The 14752-nt window shown below is 45.4% G+C and overlaps 1 protein-coding gene across 2 annotated transcripts in view; it reads left to right on the top strand.

Annotated features, from left to right (window-relative positions):
* Positions 1–14752, top strand: part of CTNNA1 (catenin alpha 1) — a 109188-nt gene that overhangs the window by 75137 nt on the left and 19299 nt on the right. For both annotated transcript variants that reach the window (XM_031597992.2, XM_031597993.2), the window contains exon 10: positions 5986–6078. In XM_031597992.2, coding sequence (XP_031453852.1) covers positions 5986–6078 — 93 coding nt within the window. The remainder of the gene's footprint in view (positions 1–5985; positions 6079–14752) is intronic.

The following is a 14752-nucleotide window of genomic DNA, read 5'->3' as shown; positions in this document are numbered from 1 at the left end:
AAACAACAATAAAAACAAATCTCCATTTCTCATCATCTAAAAACTTTTAAGGAAAAAAATGAAAACATTTTGCTTCACAGTTTTTTCCCATGTAGGTTAAATTTCCCGCGGTGTGTTTAGCACAGGACTTGAAGTTGCTCTTGTCTTCTGCTGGAAGGTAACTGTGAGCTTATAGGAGCACTAGAAATAGCAGTTACACCATTTCAGTCCATCATTCCTCACCGTGCGGGAGTTTTTCTATGTATACTGTTTGTTTTATTTAAAGACTTTCACTATTTTAAGTTAACACACTGGGACTGTGTTGCCCAAGGAGCCCTTGCAGGTTCCTGCTGCAGACCTGCAGGCACTTGGCCACTACTTAAGTCACATACAATCCCCGAGCAGCTGACAGCATGGCTCCTGGTGACCTGCTGCACCGTCCCTGTGGGCCTGCACCGACGTCCTCCTCCATCCCTCCCCACTCTGACTTGGTTTCACCACTCTGCACAGTTCCTAACCGCCTCTGCAAAACTGGGGCGCTGACAGCATGATAGAGAGAAGGCAGAATCTCTGCCTGATAGGACTGGACCTTGCAATGCTTGTGTTCAACCTGAGTGGTGGGGTACGTGGGTGAATTAATGCATGTAGGGACTTTCTGAATGATAAAACCCTTTTTTTTTTCTTTTTTCCCCCAAAGAGAAGTGTGGACTCTCATTGACACCTGTCTTCTGAAAGTCCTCAGTCACCGCTTCCTTTTGGCAGTTGTTTCTGCAGATGAATGGATTCCTTGGGCTTTGGCCATTGCCAAGTGAATCAGAACAGTTTTCTTAATATGGGTGAGGAGGAAATTGCATCTGTTGTAGTTGAATTTTGTGAGAATCTGTCCTCAAGAGGGAAATATTCAGTGGCTGCTGCTTGTCCTTTTTTTTTTCCTATTCATTTTAAGTGGGCAATTTTGGCTGCTAAAGGCAGGAGTTTGCGTTCCCAGAGAAACTGTAATATAAAAACAAACAACAAAAAAAAGGGAACAAAAAGCTGAAATTTTGGAGTTTAATCAGAAATGAAAATACTAAGAACACTTCTGAGGAGCGTTGTTTGCATGTTACTGAAACTCCTGAATTACCTGTGTACAAGTATGGGTTCTGTCTTATTTTTGCACAGGGGTTTGTGAGCATCAGCTGAGAGGATGCTGGTTATTGTCCAACTGCAGCGTTGAGTTTTTCAATAGGAACACTAAAACTCTTACCTCTGGAATGCTGTTTTTGCACCCACGGTTTCAAAGCAAGAGTAGTCAGGCTCTTAAACTCCATTAGTGCTTGTTTGTTCCGTGCATGGAGAGACAGTCCTGATCTGTAACGATGCCATGTGGCAGAGGCGGGCTCTGACAGTTTCAAATAAATTATGTAACAATAAACTCATTACTGAGCCTTCTTTGGATCGCACCGTCGCTGCGTGGTTGCATCCAGCACCCACTTAAGTGTGCTTTGTGTGTTTGGCTTTCTGGAGAAGCTGTCCTGAAAACAGGGCCTGTAGGTAAGGAGCAAGAAGCGTGGTGGTGATGCTTTGAAGGCAGCCCAGGTGCACAGAACAGAAACGTTCACGTACACTTTCAGCATCAGCCTTCAAAATCCTTGAAAAAAGGAAGACTGGATGTGTTAGGGATTATAGCTCCATTTTTTCTCTCCTGCGTTTTTTGTCTTTTATTGAAAAAGCAATTTGTTAAGGCTTTACTAAACAGTCCTGTGTAAAGTAACCCCGCTCCTTAAGCTAGGATGTCCAGTGCAGAAGGCACTTTAACAGCTGCAAAGCCGTGGCAGTATTTCTCGATGGCTTGCAGCAGTGCAGTATAAGAAGTTCATGCTGACCCCACGCTGGTGTAGCTGAGGCTGCTGGAGGCTCAGCTCCTGAGTTGTCATAGGAACAAATTTTAAGCGAAATGAATAAATAATGAATTTCAGGTGAAAAAGGTGAGCGCTGCTAATGTCAGAGAAAGCAATTGTCTGGAACATCCGACAACACAAACGTGGGCTGGCAAATTGTTGCTAATGGGGGAAAAAATTACTACAAAAATATCGAGACTCTTCTTGATTAAAAATAGTAAATTCTGAAGAAAAATAGCGAGAACTGTGACAGATGGTATCATTTTCCCCTGTTCTTTTAATTTGGAAACGCACCTTGGTGCTGATAGCTTGCTTCCAGTTGACCCTTTGCATGGGGTTGGTTAACTGGCTCCTCCTCAAGAGGTGTCACTCCATCTCAGTGCCATCACTGAAAACAGCTGATCTGAGTTCCAGGAACAGGTCGGTTGCTGCAGCTCGGGGTTCTGCATGGCAGAGGTTTGTCAGCTCGGCCTGCAGGAGCAGTGGCAGCTGGCTGTGCCCTGCACTGCTGCCTCGCATGCTTGTTGCTGATGTGGGTTGAAGCTCATCCCTCCTGCCTTGCAGGATCCACAAAGCAGGGGCTGGGAGGGGGCTGCGCACTCTGAAAACGACCGGAACCTTGAAGTTGCATCAAAAAGATGCTTTTAATTTGATCTAGTTGTGCTGCAAGCACTATCCAAGCACCTTGTCTTGCTTTCCAGCCTGCCTTGGCCTCCCTATGTATTTTTTAAATTCTTTCAAGAAATTGGCCATTATGACTGATTACATTATTTGCAATTTTTTGTCTCCTTTGATGCCTGTGCCAGCAGTGCTTATGTAAAGGGGCTTGATGATATTGAATGGTAAGAATGAACAAATGCAGCGGGAATTCAATTGCTATTTTGCTCTCAAGCACAAGTGTTCTTTCTAAATCAAATCTGACCACTTACTATGTCAGTCAGCTATGTTGTTGGCGAGACGGGAAAACTATTTCATTTCCATTTGATTTGAAGGGAGCTTCTGTTTGCTTGAGGTGCTCTGTTTTATTTGAAAGGTTTAGAAATGTATATGATCTCCAAATGCTCTGCATGCTTTAGAACAAATTTAGTCACTTTTGATCTTCATCTTGGCTACAGAGCCCTGTGCATTATGTGCTCGTGTGGCCAGGAGCTCCTTCTCCTCCCCCCGTCAGGGAGCTTGACGTTCTTTGCCAGGGACCAGGCAGGAGTTAGCAATGAACTGTGCTTTCAGACACTTCACAGTTCAGTTTCCTACTCGTCCAGGAGCCCAGTGCTGCCGCTGTGTGCTGTTCCACAGTTTGTGCCATGGAGCACTGGCTAGTTAATGACGATTTGAAATACGTAACTGTAATGTCTTTTACAGCTTGATTAATAAGTTGACGTAGCACTTGTAAATGTGGTATTTTAGGAGGTTTGTGAGTTGTTGCAACAGACTGAGAGCGTCTGTGCAGTAAGCATTGCGTTGCTGTGGGCTTGGGGTTTGACCCACTGCACTCTAAACTCATCGTGACATTCTTGCTGTAGATTTGATGTTCAGCACAGTTTGCTGGGAAGTTTGTGTGCTAATCTGGCAGAGAAGCTAATCTGCCAAAGCAAATAGCTTGCTCTTGGACTAACGCGCTGAAATGAAGTGTTCAGATTTGGAGGCACAGAAGTAGGATGGAATGTGGCAGCCAGCAACTGGATTGTCTTAAACTGCCAAGGAAGCTCAGTCACGGAAGCACACACACTTCTTTCATAAAGGTTGGCAGTCCCAGTCGGGCCGTTTCTAAAGAAGAATTGCCATCAGTGAGGTATTCAGAAGAAAAATGACTGTACAAAAATGACTGTGCAAAAAAGCAAAATTGCATAGCACCATGGTGGGGACACTCAATTACCAACTTCTTTGCCTCTCTGTATTCAGACAGAGCGAGGATTCTCTGTACTTGATTCATCACACTTGGCTTGAGAGAGAGCACAACATCTCCAGATAGCGGAGAGGCTGATTCTGCAGTGCCTCAATGTAGCTTTTATCCAGCCCCATCTCAATAGGGCTTTGTGTTCTTCTCACTTCTAGAAGCCATAACTGCTGCTGGGGAGGCAGAAATGACGTCGAAATACGGACTGTGAGAAGTATTGGCAAACTGGTATTTCTCAAAAATATGACCCGTGCTTAAAACAACAGCAAAACCTTTATTTGACTTTTAAATCATGACATCTTACTGTCCTTTTATTTTTGAGCCTCTAAACAAAAGCGTAATATACTACAGCTCACTGCAAGCTGGGGATTTAAGATGCAGCAGATGTAAAAAAAAAAAACAAAAACAACCAACCAACCCTCTGTCCAAAGGAAAGCACCTTCCTGGCAAGGTGTCACTGAGGGTGCCCTGCTGGTGGCTGTGCCACGCGGGGTGACAGAACCCCTGCTGAGCTGGGAGCACACAGCACAGCCCTGCAGGGAGCTGAGGCGTGCAGCAGCCTCACCTATTGGTGTGGGGCCTTTTCTCCACGGACCGTGGCGGAAAAGAAAGCGGAGAAGTTCAGCAGTGGTGTTGCAGAAAGCTGGCACAGTTCTGTGCGGCGTGTGTTGATGCCGCGTGGTCTTCCTTTCAACTTGGGTTTGTTTTTGTCCAAATATATGCTGCAGCATCTGGTTACTCAGTCGTGCAGTGCTGGAAGCATACCTCTCCTCCTGACAGCTGACGGCTTTCCATCCTTTGTAACTCGATTTGGATCTGGGGAAGGAAGATGCGCGCTTTGCGATGGGAACTTTGCTGCGGTCCCAAAATTAATAATGGAATTGATGAAACACTCCACTCAAGTCTGTTGGCATGTGGTTGATGGTTTGTGGGACAGTAATGTATTCTGTGTGGGAACATCTGCTGTAAAGGGAACGGCTTGGGGAGGGGGAAGGCATATGATACAGCTGCCAGTACTACTTCAGAGTGACTTGTGTACGAATGCACGGGGTGGTTGAACTAAAGGGAGGATGGAGTTTCCCCATTTTTTAGAGGAAAGTCAGTGTAGAAACCTGGTTTGTGGTGCTGCTGCGTATCTGCTGGTTTACGGTGGTGCTTTACAACACTTAACTGGGGTTCTGCAGGTTGCTCTGCCTCTGGAATGACAGTACTCAGTGTTCGTCTCAGTTCACTCCGTACTATTTTTACAGCTCTGTGTTCAAATGGCTCAGAATAACATGCTTGTCACTCACCTGTCAGCTGCAAAATGTAACTTACTTCAGACTTCCTTCCCCTGAGAGTAGCTCCGATACGAGGAATATCTTCAATTACCAAAAAAGTCTGTGCTGTCCCCGTCCTGCGTGCTCCTAAAAGGCAGTTGGTAACAGAAGGTCCTCTGGTTCAGAGTGGCCTACTTAAGAGTGCTGCTGTGCAGCAGGTCAAGGTTTGGGAGTAAAGTTTTAGCATCACGAGATGCTGTTCCAGTTTTGGGGAAGCGGGGATGGGTCTTCAGTGTCATCTGTACCAGCACGTGGCTTTGTTTGGTGAATTCCAGCTCAGACAAGGGCTGCGTTCTGCCCGTTGGGTCCTGCAGCCCTTCCCTCAGTGGGGAGTGCATCAGGATCCAGTGTGCCATCACTGAGCTCTGCTTTGTACAGCATCAGCAGAACAGAGGGAGCTGTGCAGCACCTCTGCACTTCTTGCAGATGTGAATTACACGATAAGCCTGTCTCCAGGTGTTTCTGGGTTCACATTAAGCTGGATGTACAGATCTTTCAAGAGAGTGTCCATGCAAGCATCAGAACATTTAATCCTCACGTGTGTTGAAGCTGAATTGTTGTTTTTCAAATTGTTTGATTGCTGCTGTCTCACTCACTGAGTTGGAATGGGCCTCTCAGCTTTGGCTTCACGTGCTGCCAGTGATGCTCTCATCTGATTTACTGTCAAGAACTTAACCAGGTGGGTGGAGACACAGAGCTGTCTGTCCTCTGAGTAGTCATTCAATTTTATCATCCAATATTTTGCGACTGGAGACAGAACAAATGTCATTAGTGATTTCAGAATTCATTAGAACTGAATCATTGTGAACACTTTGCATTTTGTGATATGTCACTGGTCACAAAGCTCCTTGTAGAAGAAAATAAAAATCACTTGCTAACAGTTGTTTCTTTTTTCCCCCTTCTGACACAGGTTGCCAACTTGGCCTGCTCCATCTCCAACAACGAGGAAGGTGTGAAATTGGTTCGCATGTCAGCCAGCCAGCTTGAAGCCCTGTGTCCCCAGGTAATGAAGCACATAAGGACCTGCACCTTGCCTGGATAACTTGGCGAGTGGTTCTGATGCCTGCTTATAGACTTGTCTGCAGGTCTTGACATTTTCCTTTGTGCACGTAGAGAATTAAATGCATCATGACTTACATACTTGAAACTACACAATAGAAAGTAATTAGATGAGTGATAAAGATAAATCTTGAGGTTCTTCTTTACATAGTAGCTGTAAGTTCCTCTTGCTGGGAATTCTTGTAACCTGTGACACAGGTTTACTGGTTACTGTGGACGTTCGTGTTGCAGAAGATGTGTTGTAAAGACACTGCCACTGCTCTTGTGTGTGCTGTGATTGTTATTTTTACACATAAGTAGAATATAAATACATCAATAAATCTTCCTGATGGGCCACAATCAGTAAAAACTGGCTATGCAAGAGGAGTTTCAACCTGTCTGAAACTGTCCTTTAATTAATAACTTCTTAACGACAGCAAGGAAATTAGGTTTATATGAGAGCCAGGCTGTGCTTTTTCATTTTGATACTCCAGTTGTTGGCATTTAAAATATCAAGAAACTGGAATGAACTTTGAGGGCTGCATTGTGCTGTCAGTTCTTGTGGTTACGTCTTGTAAAGCATCAGGAAGTTCAGGTTTAAAACATACAAATATGCTGCTGTTGGTAACTAGATACTAATGGAAAATACGTCCTCAAAAATGGTCGTATGGCACTGTGTGAAAACAAGGTATGTTGTCATCTCAGGGGTACTTGGAATTTGTTCCCATTTTTCCATACGTGTATAAACAGAAGGGACCTGTGCAGATCTGTAAGTTCTTTCAATCTCTTCTTTCTTTGCCTGTCCAACAGCTTCCTATTTAAAAAAGTCTGCACCCATATAAGATGAGCATCACGGCAGCCAAGTCAGCGTGAAATAAGAAACTACAGCCAGTAGTCACAAAACTGTGGTCGCAAATACCAAGGTGCAGCTGTTAAGCTTTGTTTTCAGGGATTGTGGATGATGCATCTGGTGTGGCTGGGAGCTGTGGTGATATGGACAGGGAGGGCTGGAACTGATGAATTTTGGCTTTATGTAAGTTCCACATCTGAGCTTCCAAGCCTGCAGTTCTGATGCTCCGCTCTGCGATCCGCCCGAGTTTTAGGGCAGTCAGGGGATTAGCAAATAACGCCAGAGATGTTCATAGGGCTTGTGAGAGTGCTTTTATGTTGCACTGTGTTCTCTGGCTGATACTTTAATGCTCTGAGAGTATTTGAACATGTGAATCCTGAGAGATATTTAGGGACATTTATTTAAACTGTTCTACAAATGGCATCTGCTTTCTCCTAACACTTCAGGAGTTTGTCTCGTGGCAGTCTGTGCAGTGCAGCACGCTGCTGTCCTCGTCGGCTGCCACTGAACACCCCAGATAAACCCCAGATGCTTTCAGATGCACGGAGCAGCACAGTGAGGTGCTGCTTTTTAGAGGCAATTACAGGCTTATTTTGCAGTTTATTTCTGACGAGATGCACAGTTTATTCTTGGATATTGTTAGGTGACAAACATGCAAATTAGGCATAAAATACAAATTTACTCCAATATTATCTGCCTTTTTTTTTTTTTTTTTTTTTTTTTTGCTTAGATGGTATTTTTCCAGAAAGATGCTGGATTCAGAGTGAGTCAAGTCAATCAGTAATTATAATACGCTCTGAAACTCAAGTGAATATATCAATATCACAAGGAAATATAATGTATGAAATTTAATTCAAGGCATTGCCGTGGTGGAAAGGATGAAACTGAAATTTAATGCACTTGATTAAGTCCCCAGGTAACTTCTTAAATAGCTTAGCAGTGCAGAGGCCATTCTGGGAGTAGGGAACTCCTGGTTAAAGAACGATTTCTGCGGAAATCAATCTGTAGAGTTAATTATAAAAGCAGTATCTCAGGTAGAGCGGTTAGTCGGTCCCTTGCGATAACTTGCCTTCTTCAGCTGAAGCCAGGATGGTGCAGCTCTGCAGACAAACAAGGCTTGGAAGCTTTGTTGGTGTCGACAAGAATCCATTCACTGCCCGCATCACCAGAGGGCTCAGGCATCGCAGGTTTGAAATTTAATTATTACAGCAAAGAGAAGGCGTGGAAAATTGTTCATCGGAGAAGTCACTACAACAGCATGCCGCTGTACAGCAGCACTGGGGCTGTGTGGTTGGGTTGCTTTTCCTCCAGAGAAGTCATTTGAGTCACATCAGCCTTGCTGTTTGCTGAGTGATCAGCCAGTTAATGCAGAAGGCAAAGCTGGAGACTAAATCTAGCATTTAAACTCTGCTTTGTGGCCCAGGAAGAACCGCTGGGAAGAGCTGTGTGCTCTGTAGCAGCCAGCTGGGTCAGTGCTGCTGGGCTGGGCTCCCAGAGCTGAAATCACACCACATTAGGGGTCGCTGTGCTTTCCTGTGAAGCCAGGCAGGACTTGGAAGCCTGCCTGCATTCTTTTGGTTGAGGGCATGTGTTGCTGGAATTCTGCTTGTTGAAGCACAAGGATTTCTTCCAGCTTTGCGCAGGGCTTACCTGTGTTCCTGCATCTTTGTGCCTCCCCTGGTGGGAAGGGAAAGGGGCAAGTCTGCGTGTGTCGGCATGAAGGAACAAAAGTCCTTGGTCGTTACAGCTAAATGTTTAGAAAATAAAATGCTGAACGTCTCTTTCTGAATGGAAGAGGAAAAGTACTGCTGTGAAATACTTGAAATAGTTGCTTGTGCTCCCGTTTGCCTAGCAAAGCGCTGGGGAAGTTTTCTTTGCCTTCTTGCTAAGCACAGATCTTGCCAATTGTAAATTAGTGAAAGATTTTGTTTATCGCAGCTCAAAAACCTGGATCCTTGCTTGTAACTTTGGCTTTGAGTTCTGTTTCCAAGAAGCACTTACTTCGAGAGCCTGCGAAAGCTGTTTTGTAACAGCATTTTGAATTTAAGATGTCTAAGAAGAGAGCTTAGCCATAGCAAGCTTTCTGATCATACAAGCTGTAGGTGTTGAGGAAGCAACAGTGAAAATGCCCCAGCATGGCTCATGAAAGGAAAGAGCATCGCTGCAGCCTTTTGATGTGACAGTCTGCTGCCACTTGCAGCTGCATTTACCAGCGATTTGTTGACTTTCTCATTCTTTAAAGCCTTTAAAGTTATCTGTAGATCTATAGCGAAATTGTAGTCAGAATTTCAGGAACTAATTACAGAATAGAACTTCCACAGATCGGGTGCTCACTTCCAACAGTACGTGCTGGAGCCTGTCGCCCCATAGGTGCATGATGGACCTGCAGGAGCTGCTGTCCCATCCGTAAGTGGCAGGGTTTGCTCTGAGCACCACTCATTGCCTTACGAGGGCACCAGGCAGTGTCTGCACCACCCTTTCCCTGCTCGCTCCGTGCTGCTGTAGCACAGCCAGCATTTAGCAGAGCTCACCCACCCTGCGCAGTCAATGAGTGTCACTGATTAAACAGGCTTCAGAGGAGTCTTGGATTAGATTACATCTTTTATAAAAATAAATTGGCTCTTCTTGTATTAACGTCTTCTTTTAATGACTGCTGTTCCACATCCATACATTCCAATTTTGAAATGCTTGAAAAGCAATTTGCTGCTTATAGATTTCTGATGAGGCAGGTGGTTACGTATGCTGGTCACACCTACTGCCACACCAACAAAATGCAGAGTGCAGGGAGTCCCACGCAGGGGTTGCAGGTTGCATGAAGGCTGCTGCGTAAAAGTTAACATTGAAGTTGCAGTTCTGTGTCATGAAGGCTTACTGTGAAGAACCAGCACAGGACAGGAGTGGCCAGCAGAGAAACAATGTCAGAAACCTGAGCAGCTACTGATTCACTGGATTTACATAGAAAGAATCAGCGATAGGATAAAGATTCAGTTCTGGGCTGAGAGGTGGGCAAGGACCGTGTGTTTTCTTCACAGGCACAGTATGGGCTGTGGAATGCAGTAGGAGAACAGCTTCCAGAAATGCCACTGTTCCCTGAAACCCCCAAACTTTCACTGCCTCAAGTCAGGGAAATGCTGTACAGAGCCACACAAACGGGCACCAGAACAAATGGCTCAAAATTCCTGCACCTTCTGCATGGGTTGCTGTTACCATGTGAGCCCTTGGCTACAGAAGTGCTTCTGTTATGTGAGGAAGCTGATAGGATAATTATCCATATACAGCATATATATAGAAAATCACTTGGTTGGCAGCATTCCCTTCTGGGAAGGGTTGTGTTGCTCCAGAAAAGTCTGTGTCAGCACTGATGGCATTGTAGCAACAGGAGGAAGCATCCTCTGCAGAGACTCCTGAAGCAAATCCCAAAAAGGCAAGGAGAGTGATCTAAGTACCTTTTATATACTGGAACAAAGAAGTGGAAGTCGTAAGTCAACTTCTCTGATTCTGTCTATGATTCTGTGATTCTCCTCTGGTGCATCAGCCTCTGTCCACTGCCTGGTCACTGCCATTACAGCTGGAGATCGTGCAAAGCAATCTCTGCGTGTTTTGCTTCCAGGCATTTCAACTCATCAGTCTGCAGAGTGCTTTTTGCTGTGTTGAAGTACGTGGAGGGCTGGCACACAGGCATGTGAATGCAAACCTGGGGCTGGATGTAAGTGGAAGTGACTTAAATGTCCTGCTTACGAACTGTGCTCCTGCTTGTAGCAAAATGGAGCTGGGAGCAGAGGAGGAGGCATGAAGATAGAGATAATTTTGGGATCTAGGATATGGAAAATGAAGCTAGGAGCAGGTCCTTATAAGCTGCTAGTAAGCAGGCTGTGTTTTCTTTAATGCAGAAAAACACAGGTGTGAAAATCCACCTAAGCCCGGGGCATCCTGCTGGGCTCAGCTTGGGGCAGCTTGGGAGGCACAGGGCAGGAATCTTTATGGTGATCATTTGGGAGCTGTGAGCTGAGAACTGTGCTCCCTGTGCTCTTATGGTGCCTCCCAGCCAGCCCTGGGGGTCAGAGCAGCATGGCAGCACTGCATGGCCTCTGCCTGTGGGGTGACAGCAAGAAAACAGAGCAAGTGAGGGGTGATGTGTGGTGCAGTCCTGGCGTGGGCAGCTTCAGCAAGAGTTAACTCCAGATCTTTGGGCTGTAAGGAACAGGTGTTTAGTGAGGAGCGGGGAGGTGTGTGGGTGCTCCTTGGTGAGGCACAGCAGCATCCTAAAGCCAGTGCCACAGGAAACAGGGCAAAATGCAACCAGCTGCAGGAGGAGCAGCGTCCTGCAAAGAGCAAAAGGTCCTTATGAAAAACATTGAGGCGAAAATGACACAAAATTAATGCTTACAGCCACTGACTCAACTTGCTATGTAGCTTATGGGTGTTCTGTGCATTGAGATAATCTTAAGGTACAATAGGTAAGAATTGCAAAGCAAATCAAGTAAGTAATTTTCTTCTCCCGTGTGAACTTTCTTCCTTCGGCCGTGCCAGCCAAGTGTTCAGAATGGCTCTTTGTAGGAAAAACAAATGTGTAGGAGCTTTCTCCTAGCTTCTGTGTCAGTCTTCCAGATGCGGGGCCAAAAAGTTTTTCAGTCTTTAATCTCTATTTTCAATAGGGAAAGAAGAGAAACAAGCAAACAAACAGGGCAAAAAGCAGATTGTTCCCACGAGGCTGTGAGATGCAGATTGAGACATCAGTTGCAAGGCTTTGGATCCCCAGCCTCCCCTGTGTCAGGGCAGGGCTGCCAAGGCCTGGCTGCAGCTGCAGGCACAGGAGAGCTGCTCCAGGAGCTGCTGGAAGCACGGCGCTGGGCTGACTGGAGCATTGCAATTGCTGTGTGAAACAAAGCATCGATAAAAATAGTGTGTTTTCTTACCATGCTTCATTTCCTTCTGGATAGTCTCAAATGTCCCTGTTTGATTCTTTTCTTTGTACAACTTCAGTGAGTCATTGTGATCACAGAGCTCTGGCAGAATTTTGAGAAGCTCTGAAATACAGAATATTTCCCTGCGTTGCCAAGTGTTTCACATGGAAGCAGCTACATTTCAGGTAGTCTTGCCATATTCTGCCTATTTTTGACTATATGTGTCCTTCCTACAAGTTATTCGTATTGTAGATGATTTCATACAGTTAAATGCCCAGTGTTTCGTGCTTTTATGCAGGAATAATTGTGTACTTCAATCAGTCCCTTCACCCTGACTCCAAAATGTTTGGTTTAGATAATGAAGAATTGCAGTGCCCACCGCCCTCAACGTACACAGACACAGAAGGTCCCGTATTTCTGTCCTTCTGCCAAATCTGTCCAAGCATCTGTTAGAAAATAAATCAGTTGCTCTGTAGTGGGTACCAGACATCATGTAAGAGTGTATTTACCTGGAAAGTTAGGGTTTTTTTGTAGGATTTGATCACTAATCCCTGGGATATTACTCCAGCCAGATGATGGCCGGAATAATTTGTCGATGTAAATCTTAAGCTTCGCATGTTTGATAGAGTGAAGGTCTGATTCCCCTAGCTGAAACTGGATGTTGTGACCACTGTGCAGATGGAGATCCAGATGCTAAATGTGTACAAGTGGATTTATGACTGAGATGGAGCGTGTTCTGTGAAACAGGACTCTGGGGCTGCATCAGCTCTCTTGAATTTCCTCCTGAGCACACGTGCAGGCGTGCACACCTTTATGAGGTTGTCTGTGCTGAGCTGTAGTTCTGGCTTTAGGTCTGCAGAGCTTCTCAACAGCCTTTGATTTCCCCGCCTCTACATCATCCACATGCTGGCTGCTTTCTAAACGCAAGGCAGGTCTGTTTGTAAGAGAGATCTCACCTGCTGGTTTTGGTAGATTTGTTAAGATGCCTTTGAGGTGACTGATCCTTTCTGCTGGTGTAACTACAAAACAAGGATCCTATTCCAGATGGGTGAGTGGCCTGCCTGAAGGATAATGGTGCAGCTTGTGCCTCCCGCATTTGAATCTGGTGGCAGTGCCTTGTTTGAGCTCTTTGAGTACTTGCTGAGTCCTCTGTCTATGACAGCTCTTCCATTAGATATGAAGAGCTGCTTAATGTGGGCATCTGGGGTTAGGCATGTGCTGCTGACAAAGATTAATGGTTCAACCAGCTGCTCTGTCCAGACATACATCACACAGGCACGCAGGCCATATGCTCCATCAGCAATAGGGCTGACCTGTCTGAGTGCTTAAGGTATGTTTTCATACCTGGTGTTAGCCAGGGTGGCTGGGAGAGGGGAGGAGAAGGCATCCTGAGCCCTGGCATTGCTGTCTTGTGTCTGTGTAGTAGTGGTTGCTAGCAGGATTAAAATGCAGAGCAGATTTGTGGAGCATTGTCTGTTTTTCCCATTTTGTGTATTGCTCATCATTTTGCATTCATCTTCATAAGACTTTGGATATCTAGATTGTCACTGCTAGGTGGATAATGGGTTACGTAAATGAGGCCGAGGCAAGAAATGGCAATGGCCAGACTTAAGAGCCAGGCTCCGTGACCAGAAAATGGGCTTCCCTTTCTAAAACCTCTATTTCTGATTGATTTGAAGTTTTGAACTTAATTTCCATGCATGTCACAAGGCTTTTTACAGAGCTCCCAGGCTGGAGAGCCACAGTCCCACGGACAGATTGAAGCACTCGGCGCAGCCTGCACCCCACGGCTCCCCAAAGGGACTCCTGTTCCTGCAGCTGCTCGCACAGGCAGCACAAATTCCAGGTTTTATTTTGAGGCAGGGGGAACAGCAGAGGACTGACACGTTGCTCAGGAAGGACAGGGGCAGTGCTGTCATTGCCAGGTGTGTTTCAGCACAGCAGCTCTCCTGACCTGATTGTGGTTTGTGCCAGGTTGTTTGTTTTTCGTGTTTGCACACTTGTTACATCAAGCTCACTTATAGATGTGACCAAAATTCCCAGCCTCCATCTGCAGCTGCAGTGTGGCAGCCTGCAGAGCAGGACAGCTTGGCTCAGGCACTGTTCGTTCCTGGCATCCCTTGGGTGAATCAGCCTCCTCCTCCTGATTCATTCAACGCCATCATGGTATCTTCAACATCATCATTTCCACGTTTAGTGAGTTACATCTTCTTTTAAATGCTTTGTGACACTTTCAAATGAAGCAGGTAGGAAACGTCGATTTTGGAAAAGCAGGAACATCTGGCGCTTACATGTTTTGTTCAACAACTTTGTGAAATTAATGCAGTCCTAAAGTAGAGAAGAAAAATTACACGTTGAACTTACGAGTTAATTAGCTCTAACACTCCAGCTTGAAAACAAGATTAGGATTGTCATGTTGGTCTGACTGGAGGTTTTCCCGTGCCTGGCATGTCTCCAGGTCATTTTGCTAACACACAGAGGAGCCAGAGTGGATGCTGGAAGAGGAGCAGGCTTTGTGGCTGCTTCCTTCCCACACCTGGAGAGGCTTTTCTTGACATTTAACTGACCAAGGAGTTGGCACAGCATAGGTTTGTTACCCAGCAGTGTGTGTAACACTTCTGCTTAGCAAAACAGTAGGATTAGAAGGAATTACAGTCTAACAAAGAGCTTGAAGAAAACGTGCAGGGGTGTTTGGGAGGAGCAGCAGGGGAGCACCAAATACCCTCTCCTCCTGTTTCCTGCCTAATCCAGCTCTTCCAGAGCCTAACAGAAGACTTAAGCCATTGTAACAATTACTGGTGAGGTACAGACTAAAATTTGAAGGAAAAGAAGATAAATACAAAATATATATTGAATTCTGTATTTGTGTATTGTTCCTGCTTCAA

This window comes from Phasianus colchicus, chromosome 15 (genome assembly GCF_987193195.1).
Source record: "Phasianus colchicus chromosome 15, bPhaCol1.hap1.1, whole genome shotgun sequence".
Lineage (NCBI taxonomy): Eukaryota > Metazoa > Chordata > Aves > Galliformes > Phasianidae > Phasianus > Phasianus colchicus.
The sequence above is the reverse complement of the archived record's forward strand: the minus strand, read 5'-3'. Positions and strand labels throughout refer to the sequence as shown.